Source organism: Ochotona curzoniae, unplaced genomic scaffold (genome assembly GCF_017591425.1).
Source record: "Ochotona curzoniae isolate NIBS_2020 unplaced genomic scaffold, NIBS_Ocur_1.0 scaffold_4683, whole genome shotgun sequence".
NCBI classification, from domain to species: Eukaryota; Metazoa; Chordata; class Mammalia; order Lagomorpha; family Ochotonidae; genus Ochotona; species Ochotona curzoniae.
Genome location: NW_024467121.1, coordinates 1,431,103 through 1,448,564, shown reverse-complemented (window position 1 = coordinate 1,448,564; position 17,462 = coordinate 1,431,103). Strand labels below are relative to the sequence as shown.

General features: G+C 47.5%; 1 protein-coding gene across 1 annotated transcript in view; it reads left to right on the top strand.

Moving 5' to 3' along the window:
- Positions 1 to 5,938: 5,938 nt before the first annotated feature.
- The window catches only part of NMT2 (N-myristoyltransferase 2), a 55,874-nt gene continuing 44,350 nt past the window's right edge, over positions 5,939 to 17,462 (top strand). The window contains exon 1 of the mRNA XM_040967917.1: positions 5,939 to 6,053. Coding sequence (XP_040823851.1) covers positions 5,944 to 6,053 — 110 coding nt within the window. The 5' untranslated portion in view covers positions 5,939 to 5,943. The remainder of the gene's footprint in view (positions 6,054 to 17,462) is intronic.

Below are 17,462 nucleotides of genomic sequence, written 5' to 3'. Positions count from 1 at the left end.
TTTTCGCTCATTGTTCTCAAGAGAGCATCTTTGTGAACGACCATCCACTTGCTCAGTGGCTTTTCTTTATTTACTTGGTCTCAGCTCGATCCTTTAGAATGAATTATTTGCAACATCTCTGTACTCAGAATGTGTCCTATTGAGGAGAACCTAGGTAATTGAGTTTGAAATCACAAAGAGAGTGTCTAAGTACTAGTGATTTTGTAAATCCTAGGTTACCAAACCTACAAGACTTTCTGAATCATTTATTTATTATTTGAAAGGCAGAGAGATAAAGATCTCAGTGGAAAAGCATTTGCTGGTTAGTCCCCAAATAAACAGCCAGGGCTGGGCCAAGCCAAAGATGAGAACCAGGAACTTCGTTTGGGTCTGCCACCTGGGTGGCAGGGATACATTAGCAAGAAAGTGGAGCTAAGGCAGACCCAGAACTTGAATCCAGGCACTGTGACAGGACCTCTTACATCAGTCAGAGTGTGTTCAGAAAATCAGTTTATTGAGTGAGGGTTATGGAGAAGCACTTATTACAGGAGGTAGACCTTATATAACTATAAATACTGAAATTGTAAGGGAGCAGTCTATGTGAGCCTTTGCAGCTGCACAGATTCTTGAACCCAAAATGGCTGCAGGTCAGTCCATGCTTCAGACAAGCAGAGAAAGGCAGGTGGGAGCAAGGCCAAACTGGGACCTTCAAGGATGGACTGCAGTACACGAGGGATTATGGAGACATGAGCCCTAAGTGGGACAAGCATCCTCCCCCCATGGTGGATTCCTCCACCTTGTTGTTGCATAACCACAGTTCAAGTTCAGTTGAGATTCTTTCATTGCAAGCATATACGAAGCATAGAGTCTAGCCTCTTATTGTCCAGATAAGTTCAACGGCTTGTTGGGGAGACCTTCTCTGTGATCCTATTTTTAAATGTTTATTTATTTGCGAGGCAGAGAGAGGGGAAGAAAGAACTCCCATCTGCTAGTTCAATCTCTCCCACCCTCTAGATGCCCGCAGTGGCCAGGGTTGGGCCACGCTGACCCTGGGGCCCAGGAATTCAACCCAGGTCTCCTTTGTGAGGAAGAGATTTAACTATCTGAGCCATTAGTGCCACCTCCTGAGGTCTGTATTAGCAGACAACTGGAGCCTCGAGCTGGAGCTGCAGCCAGATATGGAGCCCAGGGATTCCAGACACAGACTAGCACATTATCTGCCCAGTCCAAATGCAAAGTTCTCAAGGATACAGTACAAATATAGCATTCCTCAACAAGTAGAAATGGAGCCCGTTTTCTTTGAGTCTGAGGCAGCTGGATTACCAGGAACAGTAAGTGCTTTGCAAATATAATGGGCTTTGGTTTTGTGAGCACGCACAGGTAAGTGCAAACTACTGGCTTGGTATGAGTCTTTTTCACAAATACTCAGGTAAACATAGTAGTCCCAATTTTTAGTTAGAAACGAGTCGGTCTTTCAGATTTTCTTTGGTCTTTGTTTTTGCCTCACTATGTCAATTAGTTACTACTGCACAACAAGACACTCAAAATGTAATGGCTTAAAACAATAAGTGCTGATTATTTCTCACAAGGGTCAGATAAAAGCAGTACCAATCTTAGCAGGGCTCCCTGTCCATCTGGTCAGCTGGTGACTGAAACCTGGTAAGGCTAGGGCCCTGGGCTGGCCAGCCCCAGTCTGCTCATCCCACATCCCACAGCAGGCTAGCCCAAGCCTGGGCTCATGGTTTGGAAGTGTTTCAAAAAGCAGAATAGAAGTATTCTATTTGTTCTATCAGTCATATATCTTAATTTCTCCAAATTTTCTGTATTTTTATTTCCCTGAACTGCACTCTTGGCCATTGTATTCAAATATGTTGTATTCAAATACATACAATGTAGTATTATTTGACAACTATATGCAGCACTCTTCCAATGACAGACTGTCTTATGTAATTTTTTGTACTATAATTTAAACATTTTCAAATTTGTCAAAGTATATTCCATTATGGATAGCAATATAATACAGTCTATCGCTGTATTACATGTGTTTTTAGAAAGTTTATTTTGGCTCTGGCCTGAAAAACGTACTTTATGGAGTTGGCATTGGGGTGCAGTGGGTTAAGCCACCCCATCCCCCTCTGAAATGGCCACTGGAGTCTTGGCTATTGCCATTTCCCATCCATCCTCTGGCTGGTACACCTGGGAAGGCAGAGGAAGATGGTTCAGTTCTTTGGGCCCCTGCTGCCCAAATGAGAAATTGAGTTCCTGGCTCTTGGCTCCTGGCTTTGGTCTGATCGAGACTCGGCTGTTGTAACCATTTGGGAAGGCAATCAGCAGACTGAAGATCTCTCTCTGTTTCTCCCCCTCTTTTCGATAATCTGCCTTTTAAATAAATGATCAACTCTTTAAAAATAAGATTAAAACAGAAAAATTTACTTTAAAAGCAGAAACAAGGGTCATATATAAGTCTCCGGCTGTCTTTTTTTTGACGATCTTTACATAGTTGATTAGGGTAAAAAGGTTCAAGGGCTACAGGAAAGTGGATAAGACTAGTATTTTTTCCATATTGTTTCCTTCATGTTTAAAGGGGGTATTAAGGGAGAAGGCCCACCCAGTTTCCCACCTTCCCCAGGTCCCGGATGTAGGGCATGCTCTGAGGTTCTTGCTCAAGTGGTTTTGATATTTCAACAGTTATGAATCGCTGCCAATATTGCCACTCCAAGCACTATGAGGTCTTTGAAAAATCCACTGACTGACATAGTCCATCATAGCTGAGATGGTTGGTTGACATGTTCTGTCTTCTCTCTTTTCTTGGTTGGGGTTCTGAGTCCAGTCTGACTGTCTTTTAATTATAGTAAAAACAGATCATACCCATTAGGTTTTCTGCTCTAAATAAAAAGTAGAAAATAACAGCTGTTGGATATGGACAGACTGAAAAGTTACTAGAAGTATAAAATGCTGCAGCCTCTATGAAAAAATAGAATGGCAATTGTTCAAAATATTAAACATAGGATTATATGACTCAGCAATTTCACTTCTGAGTACATATTTGAAAGAACTGAAAGCAGGATCTTGAAGGGATATTTCCACATCAGTTTCCTTAACAACATTGTTAACAGTCACTAAATGGTGGAAAGAATCCAATGTTCATCAGTGAATGAAGGGATAAACAAAATGTGGTACATATACAACGAGCTGTGATCTAGCCTTAAAAAGGAAGGAAATTCTGACACACGCTGAGCCTTGAGGACATGATGCTCAGTGAAACAAGCCAATCACAAATAGACAAACACTTTGGAGGAGGTATCCAAAACAGTCAAATTAACAGGATATAGAATGAACGGTGGTTACGAGAGTCTGGGTCCGGGAGGAAGTGGAGAGGCTAATGGGTGTAGTTTCAGTTTTGTAAGATGGAAAATTTCTGGAGACAACACTGTGATCAGACAAGTGCTAACCACTACTAAATGATAAAGCTGGTAGTAAAGTTTATGCTGTATATTGTATATTTTATCATAACTAAAAAACTTCTCTAATTTTTAAAAAAAGACTTATTTATTTTTATTAGAAAGATATACAGAAAGAAGGAAAGACAGAAAGATCTCTGTTTGCTGGTTCACTCCCCACGTGACCACAACAGCTGGAGCTGAGATAATCCAAAGCCAGGAGCCAGGAGCTTCTTTTGGATCTCCCACACAGGTTACAGGGTCCCAAGGCTTTAGGCTGTCCTCTACTGCCTTCCCCAGGCCACACCAGGGACCTGGATGGGAAGCGGGGCTGCCGGGACATGAACTGGTGCCCAAACGAGATCCCAGTGGCAAAGATTTAGCTAGTGAGCCATCGTGCCGGTCCCAGGTTCTCTAATGTTATGCTTAAGTAAAGCAAGGCCACTGATACACCACCAAGGCCTTACATGTGTAATGAGAGATAGCCAAACTGAACAGGAGACTTCCCAGTCATCTGTAAACTCTTTCTTCCTTCGAAGCATGTGTGCTGAGAAACATCCGTTTTATATAACACTTCCGTCCAGTACCATGCAGACATCCAGACCAACTTCATTCCATCCTGGGGAGCAGATGTTCTCTGTTTGTCATTGTTTTTGAGTGTTTAAATGGTTTTGATGCCCTCATTTTATTTCTCCAGGATTATTTGTTTTCAAATGCTTTTGTGGGGAAAAAAAAAAGTTCTTCATCAAAGCTGCTGGAAAATTCAAATAAATATGTCTCTAGTATTTCCTTTGCCTTGTACTCTTTGGAACTCTTCCGTTGGGGCATCCTTCCAACACATTACAGAGACGGAGCTGACAGGCTTGCTTCTGGCCAGGTTCCTATTGGTAATTTACGGGTAGCTTTCTGCTCCAGATAGTTGCCACTGAGTATGGTGTTGGAATCCAGCAGCTTAATCCCTGGCTGGTGACTCTGGACCCCAGCATTTCCTGTCAGAGTACTGCTTCCAGTCCCGGCTGCTCCACTTCCAATCCAGCTTCCTGCTGATGTATATGAGAAAGCAGCCCAGGGTGACCCAACGACTTCAGCCCCTGCTGCCCAAGTGGGGAGAGCACATGAAATCCTTGACTTTCAGGATGGCCCAGCTCTGGCTGTTGTGCTCATGGATGGTTTCGCTCCTTATCTCTCCACTTCTCCTTCTGCCTTTAAATTAAAAAAAAAAAAAAAAAAGATTCAATTGCTTTAAAACGAACAGCTGCAATTATTCAAGATAAATTGCCCACTGCCTTCGTTTGCACTTTTTAAAGTGATTTATACATTTGAAAAGCAGAGCACCAAAACAAGAGGGAGACGGAGAGCTCTTGTCAGTTGGCTCACTCCCCACGTGGCCACAGGACTGGGTGAAGCTGAAGCAGGCGAAGAATTCCATCCAGGCTTCCCCACGTGAGTGCAGCAGTAGCAGCACTTGGGTCATCTTCTGATGCCCTCCCAGGCACATTAGCAGGGAACTGGAACCTGCACTCTGACACCGGATACCCCCACTGTGAGCCACAGCTCCGCCCACCGCTCGCACTTCTCACAGAACCTTTCCCTGAGGCAACATCAAACACCTGATGGACTTTGAGATCATTCTGCGATCTCCACTTTCAAATGCTTCTACTTCATTGCATCTTAAGGTCCTGGTGGCGGGCCATCACAAAATGCTCCCAAGTCCTCTGCAAATATCAGGAATCTCAGGTGGTTTTTCATCGTCTGGCTTCCCTCCCTAAGCGGCTTCTGATAGCCATCTTAACACCGCTTTGGTTAAACCTACAGTGACCTACAGGGGTTCTCGCCGTGGCCTCGGGGAAAGCACAGCTGCGGGAGCAGAGCAACAGCAAACTAAAGAGCCTCCCCAGACCCTCGGACTGCGGTTTCCTCTTGTCTTCCTTTGGCCCAGGAGGACACCACGTTTGACCAAAAGTCGAAGCCATGACTTCTCATTTTGCAAGAGGTCAGCGTCCCTCCCACTCCCCAGTTTGGTTCACCTCCCCTTGTCCCTCGAGATACCCTCAGCGGGGGCTAGAGGGCAAGCTCCGGACTTTTCCAGTCGGGGTTCTCAAGGGTTGCGAGGCCGGTGGGAACGACCCGGCGCGGGCTGTGGGTAGGCGGTTAGGAGAGTCTTGGCAGCATCCTGTTTTGCCCTTTCGAGTTTAAGAATGTGTTAGCCTGTTAGAAACGAAACGGAACCTGTGCATCAGTCGGGAGAGCTGGCCTGGTCTGAAAATCCCTGCAAGGGTTGAGAGCTCTGAGATGGAGCCGAGCGGTGCACACGCGTGGCCTCGCGGAGGAGTTCCCACAGGGCCTGTGGAGCAGGGCCGTCCCCTGCGCGCCGGGGGCCGGACGGAGGAGCGAGTAACCGCCCGGCTCGCCCCTCCCCGCGGCCGGCCGAGGAGGGCGGGGTCGGGGCGGGGCGGGCGCGGTGCCCGCGCTCCGGAGCCGAGCCGAGCCGCGAGCTGCACTAGAGGGAGCTGCCGCCGCCGCGATGGCGGAGGACAGCGAGTCTGCAGCCAGCCAGCAGAGCCTGGAGCTGGACGACCAGGACACGTGCGGCATAGACGGGGACAATGAAGAGGAGACGGAGCATGCTAAAGGGTAGGTGACGGCGCGTGGGCGCCGCTGGCCGCCACAGGGTGGGTCCGCGCGCGCGCTTCTCCGGCTCCGGCTAGCCACCCCCCGGGTGCCGGAGGAGACGACCCTCTCTCGGCCGCTTTGGCCCGCGATGGCGTCGCCCCGGCTCCGGGACCGTCGTGAGGTCTGGGGTCGTTTGGCTGTCTCGCCGTTAGAGGCGAGGCCCGGGGTGGGCGGGGAGGCTTTGGCGCTCGGAGTCAGGGGCCCCGCGACGCGGCTGTCACCTGCCGCGCGCCCCCGCCGGCGGCCTCGCCCATCCCCGCCCGCGGTCCCGGCCCCTTGGTGCGGGCGGCGGCGTGTTGCCCTGGCCAGCGTCGGGGTCTCGGTGGGAACCGGGGAGAGGCGTGACGCCCTTCCCTTTGTGATAGCCGCAGCGCGTGGGCTGAAAGTCGCCTTCCTCTGATCCTTGCCATCCTTCCTCAAGTCCTTCTCACATCCTCCCCCCCCCCGCCCCCTAACCGCCACCCACCCGGAAAGAGGGAGAGGGGGAAAAAAACGGGCGGCGCGCGCGGCTGGGGGAGTGGCGTGGACATGGGCCCCTAGTGGTTTCGGGTGGGCTGGCTGCGAACTGCGCAAAGTTCTGTGCTCCCCGTTCGGGTGAGGTGTGGCGAGGGGCCCAGGGGCTCGGTGCGCTCCTGAGCGCCTACGCCTCGGGCACCACCATGCGTGACCGCAGAGCTCCCCGGAGCAGGGCTGGCCGCGCTGAGCGGAGCTCCGGCAGCTCTGCCTTTGATCCCGCTTGTAGAGTGGCCTTTGGGTGTCCGGAGGCTAGAGGCACCCAGTATTTTAACCCTTGATCGGGTTTCTTAATCCTTTAACACTTGCCCTCTTCTCTGCACCACGGTCTTGCTCGACTCTTCTGTTGGAGAGGAAAAGAGAGATTGCTTCAGGTTCTGGCTGGGAGTGAAGTTCTCTTTGTAGAACTGGGGGCGGGAGTCACTTTAGACTGAGGTTGGATGGAAACTGCACCGGTGCCCCCTGACAAGGGAGTTTTGTGGAGCATGGTAACTGGAGAAGTGGGTCATCCTCCAAATGTGAGAGCAAGGCCTGAGGCCCTGAGAGCTCGTGGGTTCCATTCACTGGAGAGACTCTCTCAATGGCTGAGGATTCAGTGTCAAGTGTGTGCGGTATACTTCATACCTGTGTGCTTAGTTTTAAAAGGAATGCTTGCTGATTTTTCATATGCTATACATTACCAAATGAGAACAAGGGGGAAAAAAAGCTGATCACAGGGTTTTAAATGCATATATATTTTGCAGCCAATACTTCAGTGGCAGCTGCAAATATAGAATGTTATCTTTCAACTCTGAAATCTTTTTGTTTGAGAGGAAATTGTACAGAAACCTGAGCCCAGATTCCAGTGAGGTCGTGATGGAGATTTGCCTGTGATACATCAGTATAAATAGGTGGGGGACTTCAGAATACTGGGAAATGGCATTAACAGATCAGTTTAGTCTGGTGCCAAACTCTTGAAATCTGTGCATATGTGTTTTTTGAAACAATAGCTGCCTTGCTGGAAATGGGCCCAGATCCAAGTGCGAGAAGTTACCCTAGTAACTCCAGCACCTGTTAGCCTGACTGGTGAAATCCGATGCTGCTCTAGCCGTTTCTGGATTTTCTGCTTGTTGTTCTTTGTGTGATTGACATCCTAGGCTCCTTGGGGCTTCTCTTTCATGCACCAGCAACACTGTCCGTGGTACGAAGAATTCATCACTGATTGGGCACTGTTCCCTGATGTGTGGCCGTGGTCCGTTAGAGGTTCCCCAAGGCGTTTTTCAGAGGTTTGCGGTTTTGCCCATCAGCACATTATTATAGGCTGGCACAGCTACTCTTAGAGATGCCTCGTGCACTGCAAGGTTGGAGTCAAGAGCAGATAATCTGGTAACAGCTGCTGGTGGGAAGAGATTATTAACATATTTATTGCAGTCTATTTAAATGTAAGAGAATTTGTGAAACTCCAGCTTGCCGCTCCCACGGGATTGCTGTTTGGGGTGTAAGGTTAGACAGTTGCCACCGTTGGCAGAGTGGTGTTATTTGGCTCATGTGCTTGTGGTATTGCTGGGTAGAAACTTCAGGTTTTCTTTGTAGTAAGTTGGAAAATGCTAAACCGTGAATGACTCTCTGTCTTAAGTTTTTGTTGTCTGCTGATTTGAGTAGATAACAGATAATGGGCTTCTGGAAGTAGAGCAGGTGTATGCTTCAGTTTTAAAAGGTGAATTGTCAGGCCTGTGTTTGTGTAGCAGTTAGTGTACGTCTTCTATGTTTTTTTCTCTTTTTAAGATGCCTTACGGAGGACTACACTATTGTAACAAAATGGGAAAAATCTGATGGGGGTGGGAGTTTGGGGGGGGGAATCGCAGCCTATACAAAATTGTACCACATAATTCAAAATTCAAAATAAAAATGTATTTTAAAAAGATTCACTTATCTTTATTGCAAAGGCAGATCAGATTTACAGAGAGAGAAGAGACCAAAAAAAAAAGATCTGTCTGCTGGTTCACTCACCAAATGGCTACAACAACCAGAGCTGAACTGATTTGAATCCAGGAGCCAGGAGCCTCCTTCAGGTCTCCCACGTGAGTGCAGGATCCCAACCAAGGCTTTAGGCTGTCCTTTACTGCTTTCCCAGTCTATCAGCAGGGAGCTGGATAGGAAGTGGACTAGCTGAGCCATGGCCTGATGCCCACATGGGATCCCGGCGCTTGCAATGTGAAGATTTAGCTTTTGAGTCACCACGCCAGGCCCAGGATGCTTCTCGAGGGACTCATGTTCTGGCCCAGGGAGTTAAGCATCTCGTAATGTGCCTGGGAGGCAGTAGAAGATGGTGTAAATACCTGGGCTTCTGCCTGGCCCAGTCTTGGCTGTTGTGGGCATTGGAGAGGGCACCAGCAGGTGTAGGATCTCTCTCTGTTGCTCTGTATTTCAAAATAAATAAAACCCTTTATAAAAAATGATGTCACTTGAAATGCGGTTACCTGAGTACTTTGTTGGAGTCTTGGCTGTGCCTCTGTCCAGGTTCCTGCTGGTAGGAGCCCTGGGAGGCAGCGGGTATGGCTCAGGAATGTGAAGCTCTGCCACCCACGTGGGGGACTTGGACTGAGGTACAGGTTCCTGGCATCAGCCTGGCACGGTGCAGGTTGTTGTGACCATTTGGGGAGTAAACTAGGTGGAAGATCTCATGCTGTGTCCATTTTTTCTTTCTCTGCTGTTCACATAAAGTGAAAGTAGGTAAATAAAAATTTAAAAGTAAGGTTGTTGCTTGGACTGAACAATGATCATTACACAGAAAATTTTCTGGCCAGGCGGCATGACTCCCTGGGAAAGAGGAGGCCCAGCTAGGCCCCAGGCTCACACAGCCTGGGTGCTTTTTCGGCTGACGTAGGAAGCCCTGGCAGCCTTGGCACCAATGGTGCCAGGCAAAGCCCTCTGGCTGCCAAGTAGCATATACTTGGGACTTGGTGGTGTGGACTTACATTTGGCCTGGGGGATGGCACAGGTAGGGACAAACAGGGATCTGAGGATTCATGTCCATATAAGGAGCGACTTCTGAGGGTCTTCCATGGACAAGGCCACTGGACTTACCAGGCTAGATCACAGAAGCCACTGGTGAGAGTCAGAACAGGAAAGGGGGTAATGTGAGGTTAGTCAATGACACCAACACGTGAGTGAATTAGGTCTGGGGGCAGAGGCTGGGGGGGAGTATGTGGGCTCATCTATGTGGAACAGCAATCTCTATTGGCACATGCAAGAGCTGTGGTGGGGAACAAACCTGGTTGGGAAGCTAAGGGAAGCTTTGGCTGGGTTGGGATTCCTACTGGTGAGTGCAAGAGCCCAGTGGGCTGGGCTGGACATAGCTGCAGTCTCCCCTGGCGTGGGTGGGGACTGGGTCTGGAGAGCGCCAGGCTGGGCTAGACTCCATGAGAGCCAGGGTGGGTGTTGAATGGGCTGGGCTAGATCTCCTCTCCTGCTGCACCACATGAGGGTTGTGTCTGGGTGTGAACCAGGTATGGCTGGGCTGCAACACCCAGCAGTAAGACCTGGACTAGATATGGGCCGTTTGGGTAAGGCCATTGTTCTGCCAAAACAAAAGGTGGACAAAGTCAGCCTGGGCCAAGGATCCACTGCTATACGCAAGATCTGCCACAGGGAGGTGATCTGATAAGAGGAGCTTGGGGAACTCCTCTGTCAGAACACAGTCCCTGTAGGTAAGCACAAGAACCAAGACTAGGAGCAGCCCAAACCAGGCCAGGCTACAGTACTGGCCAATACACATGTGGGTCAGGTCTGGGAGCAGGCCAGGCTGGGCCAGTTCATAATATCCACTGACAGATTTGAGGACCAGGAAGGGGTACAGGAGGGGCCGGGTTGGGCTGCAACCATCCATTTCACACTGGGGCCAAGACAAGGGACTGGATGGGCTGGGATAGGCTGCAGCATCCACCATCAGGAGCTGTAACTGGGACAGGCTGGACTGAGCCAGGCTGAAGCACCTGACGGTTGATGCCAAGTTTGGGCAAGCCATGCCAGTCTGAGGGTGGTGGTTACCAGGTCCGTGAACCCCAGGAGTGGATTAGGAATGTGGTCTGGCGGGACCTCGGTTGCCTGGCCTGGGTCCTTGGGCCCATCCGCACAGTGGATGCTGGGCTGTGAGTCCTGGGCATGGCAAATGTGGTGGGGCCCAGGTCCTTGGGCCCACCTGTGAGAATTGGTCCTCCTCAATAGAAAAGATGGAGTGGTGTACAACTGGCCTAGATCCACATGGAGGATACGGCAGCCCACTGGGGCCTTCAGAAGACAGCTGTTACCTTAGCAGAGGAAAGAGAACAGGACAGATTGGACAACTATCCCAGCCCAATGATCACAGCAAATATCTGGGCGAATGGAGATTACAAGGTGAACTATGTCAGCCAATGGATGTTGTAAGTGTTCCCTTACTCTTGAATCGGCAAGACCGACAGCATTTCAGAACTATCAAAACCACTTGGGCATAACCCTGGGGTGTACACCATATCAGGACCCTCGACTGATATTGGGTAACTGTTCTCTATCCCCGGGTACTAGGGCAGTGGGGAGGCTGGGTGTGGTTTCTCCCCTTGTCTTCCCCCTCCCCCAAGATACAGGAAAAAGAAATGGAAAACAATGATCACACATACTTTCCCTGACCCTCGACCCTTCCCGCCCTGGTGAACTATGTAAGCATCATCTAAAATAAAAAATATTTCAACAAGTTAAAAAAAAGAATTTTCTGTTCAGAAGCCTTGTGGCTGGAAAGAATTAATGTACTGTACCATTTCCTGTAATATATTTATTCGTTGTTTTTTACATATGCCAAGTTGGAACTAGAGCCTTAAATTTTTAAAAAATTATCTAAATCTTACTTTGCACCAAACTATATAAAGATTACATATACTTTAATTTTCATGGCATTTTCTTCATAGATTAAAAAGGGTAGGGTGTCTTATGGATAATACCAAGTGTCTTGATGAAATATGAGGTATTTTATGTTTCATTAAGAACATGGGCATTATACAATACTTGAATTTCACTATCTTCCTGTTTTATTTTTGGTGGAAAAATGTGTTCTTCACTTAATGTTTTGGTTCACCTAAGTATGGAAGTGGCAAGCCACTATAAGAATTCCATAAATTCCATCCTGCCCACCCAAAAGAAACAGAGGAGAGAAGGAACTGTCAGTTTGATTTTGGGGGACTGTATTGGAAGAAGTAAAGCTTTTATGGCTTTCAAACAATAGGAAACAATTCGAAGGAGGCTAATAGAGGATTCTCTCAAGAGAAGTTTTCAGGAACTTGCTGTACTGTTTACAGGGATAAGTAAATAGATGTTTGTAAAGAGCTGTGGGAGACACACAACTTTCAAGCAAATGGAAAGTTCTAGGATTTATACTGTTGCTGTCTTTAAAAAAAGAAGGGAAAAGAACATCATCAGTTGGAGAGGTAGAGAAAGAAATCTCCTATCCACCAGCTCCTCCCAAGTGGCGTCAGCACCTGGGATTGGGCTAGGGACTGGGAACCCTAGTCAGGTTTTGTATGTCAGTGGCAGGGACCCAAGAAAACTAGAGTCTGGAACAGAGATGCATCACGAACCTAGGCAGTGTAACTGTGGGTACAGGGGTCCCATACCCGTGGCAAGGATAGAGCTCAGGCCACTGACATCTTAACCGTGGAGCCCATCGCTGTTGTTTTCTGTCAGACTTTCTACACTGTTCAGAGAGACCAGCTTCTTAGATGAATTATTAGGAACAGTCTGCATTCATGAAGATTTTTCTTATACTGGAGGTGACAGTGGTAGGAAAGAGATTACTTTTAAGATGGATTGCTTAAGGACGTTTTGCCTTTTTGTTGGGTTTAATCTTATTGTTGGATCCTTAATATTTAGTTCTTAACTCATCTGTCACCATCATCGTTCTTGTTTGAGAGGCGGACAGAGCTCCCACAATCAGGGCTGGGCCACGCTAAAGCTGAAGTTAAGAACTCAATTTAGATCTCCCGTGTGAGTGGCGGGCAGCCAGTAGCTTTGGCTGTCTCACGCTGCCTACCTGCATTTGCGTTGTGGGAGCCGGGTCCAGGGCTAGGACTTGGGTGGGGATCCAGTTATGGGATGTGGGCTTTTAACCTGTTAAGCCAAACACCCACTCCAATACTCTACTCATTTTTAAAAAAGATTTATTTATTTGAAAGAGTTACAGAGGGAGAGACAGAGAGGGAAAATCTTCCTTCCACTGGGTCACCCCTGAGATGGCCACAATGGCCAGGGCTGGGCCAGGCTGAAGCCAGGAGCTTCTGCTGAGTCTCTCACAGGAATACAGGGGCTCAAAAGCACTTGGACCATCTTCCATTGCTTTCCTAGGCCACCTGTAAGAAGCTGGGTCAGAAGTGGAGCAGCCTGGACTCAAACTGGCTTCTTTATGGGATGCTGGCATCACAGATGGTGTCCCTATGTGCTACACCTCAACACTGGCCCCTCTTTACTTGTTCTTCGTGTGTTTGCAGCTTCTGTTACTTTCTTCTAAAGGCACTTGACAGGGGATGGGAGGGAGCCTCTTTAGAACTTTGATGGGATCGAAAGGATAGGGCAGATTATGGAAGGACTGGCCGCAACTCACTACCTTCTTGTCTTTGCACAATTACTGTGCATCTTTTCCTCCTATAAAACACTTCTGGTCGTGACCCACCGACTGACTCTTAGTCTGTCAGCCCATGATAAGCAGACAATGTGACAGATCCAGTCATTTCCTTGTCCCCACGGGAAATCAGTGTTCAAGTTAGTGGTAGAATCCAGTCATCCGTCTTACTTTACTGACACTGGCTGAGAGAGTGCATGTGTCCTAGGTGAATTGGTGGTTTTATCCCCTTTCTACTGGGAGAGGTTTCCCCTGAACATTTACTCCGGCAAAATAGAATGCAGCCATGAAGATTGTATAGGGGAGAAAAACATCTGTGGATATATATCTTTGTTGGCAGATCAATGACTAAATAATTAGTCCCTGGGACAGCTAAGAAGTAGTTTTGGTATTTGAGAGTTAGGATTTTAAAAAAAATTTGTACTTGTTTATTTTCATCTACTTGAAAGAGAAACTGACATAGAGATCTGAGCACTGATTTGCTCCCCTAAAATTCCTGCAACAGCTAGGGCTGGACCAGCCCTGAAGCCAGGAGCCCAAACTCCATCTGGGTCACTCAGGTCGGTAGCAGGGACCCAAGGACTTCAGCCATCAACTGCTGCCTCCTGCGATGCATTAGCAGGAAGCTGGGTAAGAAATCAAGGAACTGGGACTCAAACCAGGCACTTCCAAAAAGGGATGCAGGTGTTCCAAGCAGTAGCTTAATCCACCTTAATCCACTGTGTACTCACCCGAAGAAAGATGGCCACGGCCAGCACTATGGCTCAAGTGGCTAATCCTCTACCTGCAAATGTCAGCATCCTATTTGAGAACCAGTTCATGTCCCAGCTGCTCCGCTTCCCATCCAGCCCCGCTTGGGTCCAGGAAGGCAGCAGAGGATGGTCTAAAAGCTTGGGACTCTTCACCTTCATGGGAGACCAGGAAGAGACTCCTGGCTCCTGGCTTTGGATCAGCTCAGCTCTAGCTATGCCTAGTATTTCAGGAGTGAACCAGCAGACAAATCTTTCTCTCTTTCATTCTCCCTGTAAATCCACATTTCCAATAAAAAGGAATAAAACTTTTTTTAAAAATAGAAGATGACAAAGGGAGTTTTAGGACTTTTTTTTCTTAGAAAAAGTAAAGATCTATTGTTTGGCAAAAAATCAAAACTTTGAAATTCTCAGAAGGAAGAATTCTTGTACCTCTTCCCATTCAGAGGAAGAAATAGAAAGTGTTCTGTGCACAGCATGCTGTTCATTCTGATCTTGTCCATGGAATCCGTGGGAAAATGCAGGAACGTAACTAACTCTCCATGGGTTTCTCCTGTCATGGTAGTTCAAGACTGCCCTCTCTGAAATTGGATGTGGTATCAACAAAATGTAAGTGAAAAGATGTATGACTAGCCCTTGGCCTAGGAACCTCTTTAAGAAATACAGTTTGACATGATCAAGTGTCTGTTGACTCTTGCATGTGAAATGAAGGTATCACTCTTTGGCCAAAACAAGCTTTTTCCTGAGGTTGGAAAAACTAGAGAATCTCTGTATATGGGATGCATATTTTAAGAATCTGTCTCGTAACATCAGTGTGTACTATATATCTCTATTAGCTAAAATCAATGTATGTGAATAAAGTTGAATCCTGTTCCAAGTTCTGGAAGGAAGGTGATTTGATTGTTGTTACTCATTTGCAAATGTGCTATTGGCTTTTGCAGGTTCTAAGAGTAAAAATAATTATGAAAAATTCAGAATACAGGATAAACACCCTCTGGTTATCTTTTTTCCCTAGACCTTCCAGTCGAATTTAGCAATTCAATGAACTTTTTCAGTGTGTTGATAATAAATGTAGTCATCCTTTATGTGGGTTTGTTTGTTACCTTGTATTTTTCACTGCCTCTTGGTGTTGTCTGTCAAAACTTTCTAAAGGAAAAGAAATGCCAGTTTGGTAGTTGGTAGCCACATGTGGCTTTGTCACACTCCAAATGTGACAAGTGTGACTACGGAGATGAAATTATGCTCAGTGTTAACTGGTCTTCATTAAAGTAGCCCTTTGTGACCAATGGCTATCCCAGTGGGCTGCTCAGTTCATGCCTTGCCTTTGAGTTTGGTTGATAAGCTCCCAGTACTGAAAATATTTGTTCCTGTCCTCTGTAGAATCAAGTTTTCGTTCTTTTCTTAACCTTCCAGAGAATCCCATGAAATTTTAAGGACGCATGTTTTCAGATTGTGCTTATCAACATCAAAAACTAACCACTACCCCAAATATTTAACATCTGACAGCCCAAAAACGTGTAGCACATTTAATAACTTCTCCTGGCTTTCATTTCCTGGGCTTTGTAGAAATGATCTGTAGTAATAGCAAATAACCGTTTGAATTCCATGTGTAATCTTTTATTTTATTGCTTGTACTCATAAGGGCTTTTTTTCCTAAAGTCTTATCCGTGTGATAAAAAGCCAGCTTGGCTGTTTTTAACACCTTACCACCGTGTCTTGTCAGCTACACCTTCTCCTTTAAATGCTTGCTCATTTAATGTTCTCCCAGGGTCTGCGGGTGATGGCTCTCCTGCGTTTTTGCAGGTCTCAAGGTTCACGTGCCAGTGCATGGGAGCCGTAATCCGGGGCCTGCATGTGACTCCCCCAGCAGCTCCGGAAATGCTGCTTCATCATCTCTAGCCTTTAGCGGTGCAGATGTTCTTTCCGCCAGCCTGCTCCTCTTTCTGTTGTCATTCTGCCTTTGTTTTGACTTGCTTTCAGTCTTGGAGCTTTGGGGATTTTATCCCTGTACTATGAACAGGGAGTTTGCATATTCTTTATCTTCTAGAATAAGCTTTCCTTTAACAGCCATACAAAATAGCACCAGCTATTTATCTCTATGAGAATATTCGGCACTGAGGTTCTCATGCCCCTCAAGCATGTCTGAGCTGCGTCCTACCTTCTCGCATCCAAGTGCACCTGCCGTTTTCAGCTCCAGTTCCACCCTTGTCCCTGAGTGGGACATGGGTGTCTCTTTCATTCCCCTCTGCCCTGGAAGAATCACTAACGCAAGGCTGCCATGCAAGCCGCATGCCCATGTCTTTGTAGATAATGGGGGAGGGGAGCTGACTTATAGCGTCAGCAGAAAACAACTTCACATTCCCTGACGGGTGTCGTTGTTCACCTATGGGGACTTGTAACTGTCCGTGCCCCTCTGAAGTATCCCCTGTCCCTCAAGAATGTGCTGTCCATCTGTCTCTTACCTCTCCCTCAAATTGAAAGTCCAGCTGCAATGTCCATTGTTCTCCAATGTGCACATAGCCTGAGATGACACCCCCCCCACACACTTCCTGTGGCACCTTTGCACCAGTTACCCCTCCACATTTCCTCGGTCATGCCCAGGCAACAGACTCTGGTCCTGCCTCCAAGGAGCCTTATCTTCTAGAGATGAGTGACTCGTGCAGGCTCAAGTGGTGGGAGCTAGGGCACAGAGTTCTCTGCACCTGTTATTCAGTGCCTCTGCATCACATCTACAAAGTGGCTTGAATAAAAGAAGGTTCTATAAATATGTCAAAATAAGGTAAGACTGGCCTTTATGAAAATTGGGGACCAGAAGATCAGGAACCTGGGTCCTCTGCCTCTCCAGCCTTTTCTCCCTCTTTGCTTCCTTCTCTCAGTCACCAGCTAACTGCCTGGAGATCTATTTCTTTGCTTATTCTCTAGCCAGACTTTCAGCAGGCAGGAGGATGATTCAGGTTTGATCCAGTCAGCTGATTGGGGGAAGCAGGGTGGTAAGGTGGGAAAATTACAAGCTGGTACAGCAGCTGTTGAGGGTCATACCTTTGAGATTTATGATCAGCAGTGATTTTTTTTTTTTAAGAACCTGGCTGGCACCTGTGTGCGCACTGAATGATGGAGCCCCTCCAAACTTGCATGTTGAGCCTCTGTCTCCAGTGGAGTGGTATTTTTTAGGCTTAGGGCTTTGGGGAGGTCATTAGGTCACCAGGAGGAAGCACTTGTGATGGCCTCAGTGTCCTCACACGGTGACAAAGAGACCAGAGCTCTGTCTGTGCTGGAAGAGGGCCCTTACCGAGAACCCGACTTCAGATGCTGCCAACACTGTCATCTGTGAGAAGCGCTCATGTGTCACGACACCCACTGAGTCTGGTGCAGCAGGAGGAACTGGCCGAGACACAAGCGCAGACACGTCTGTAGCATCGGCGCGTCTCTGCATGCCTGTGCCCTGTAGCAGAGATGGCACTTTCTGTCTCCAACCCTTGTAGC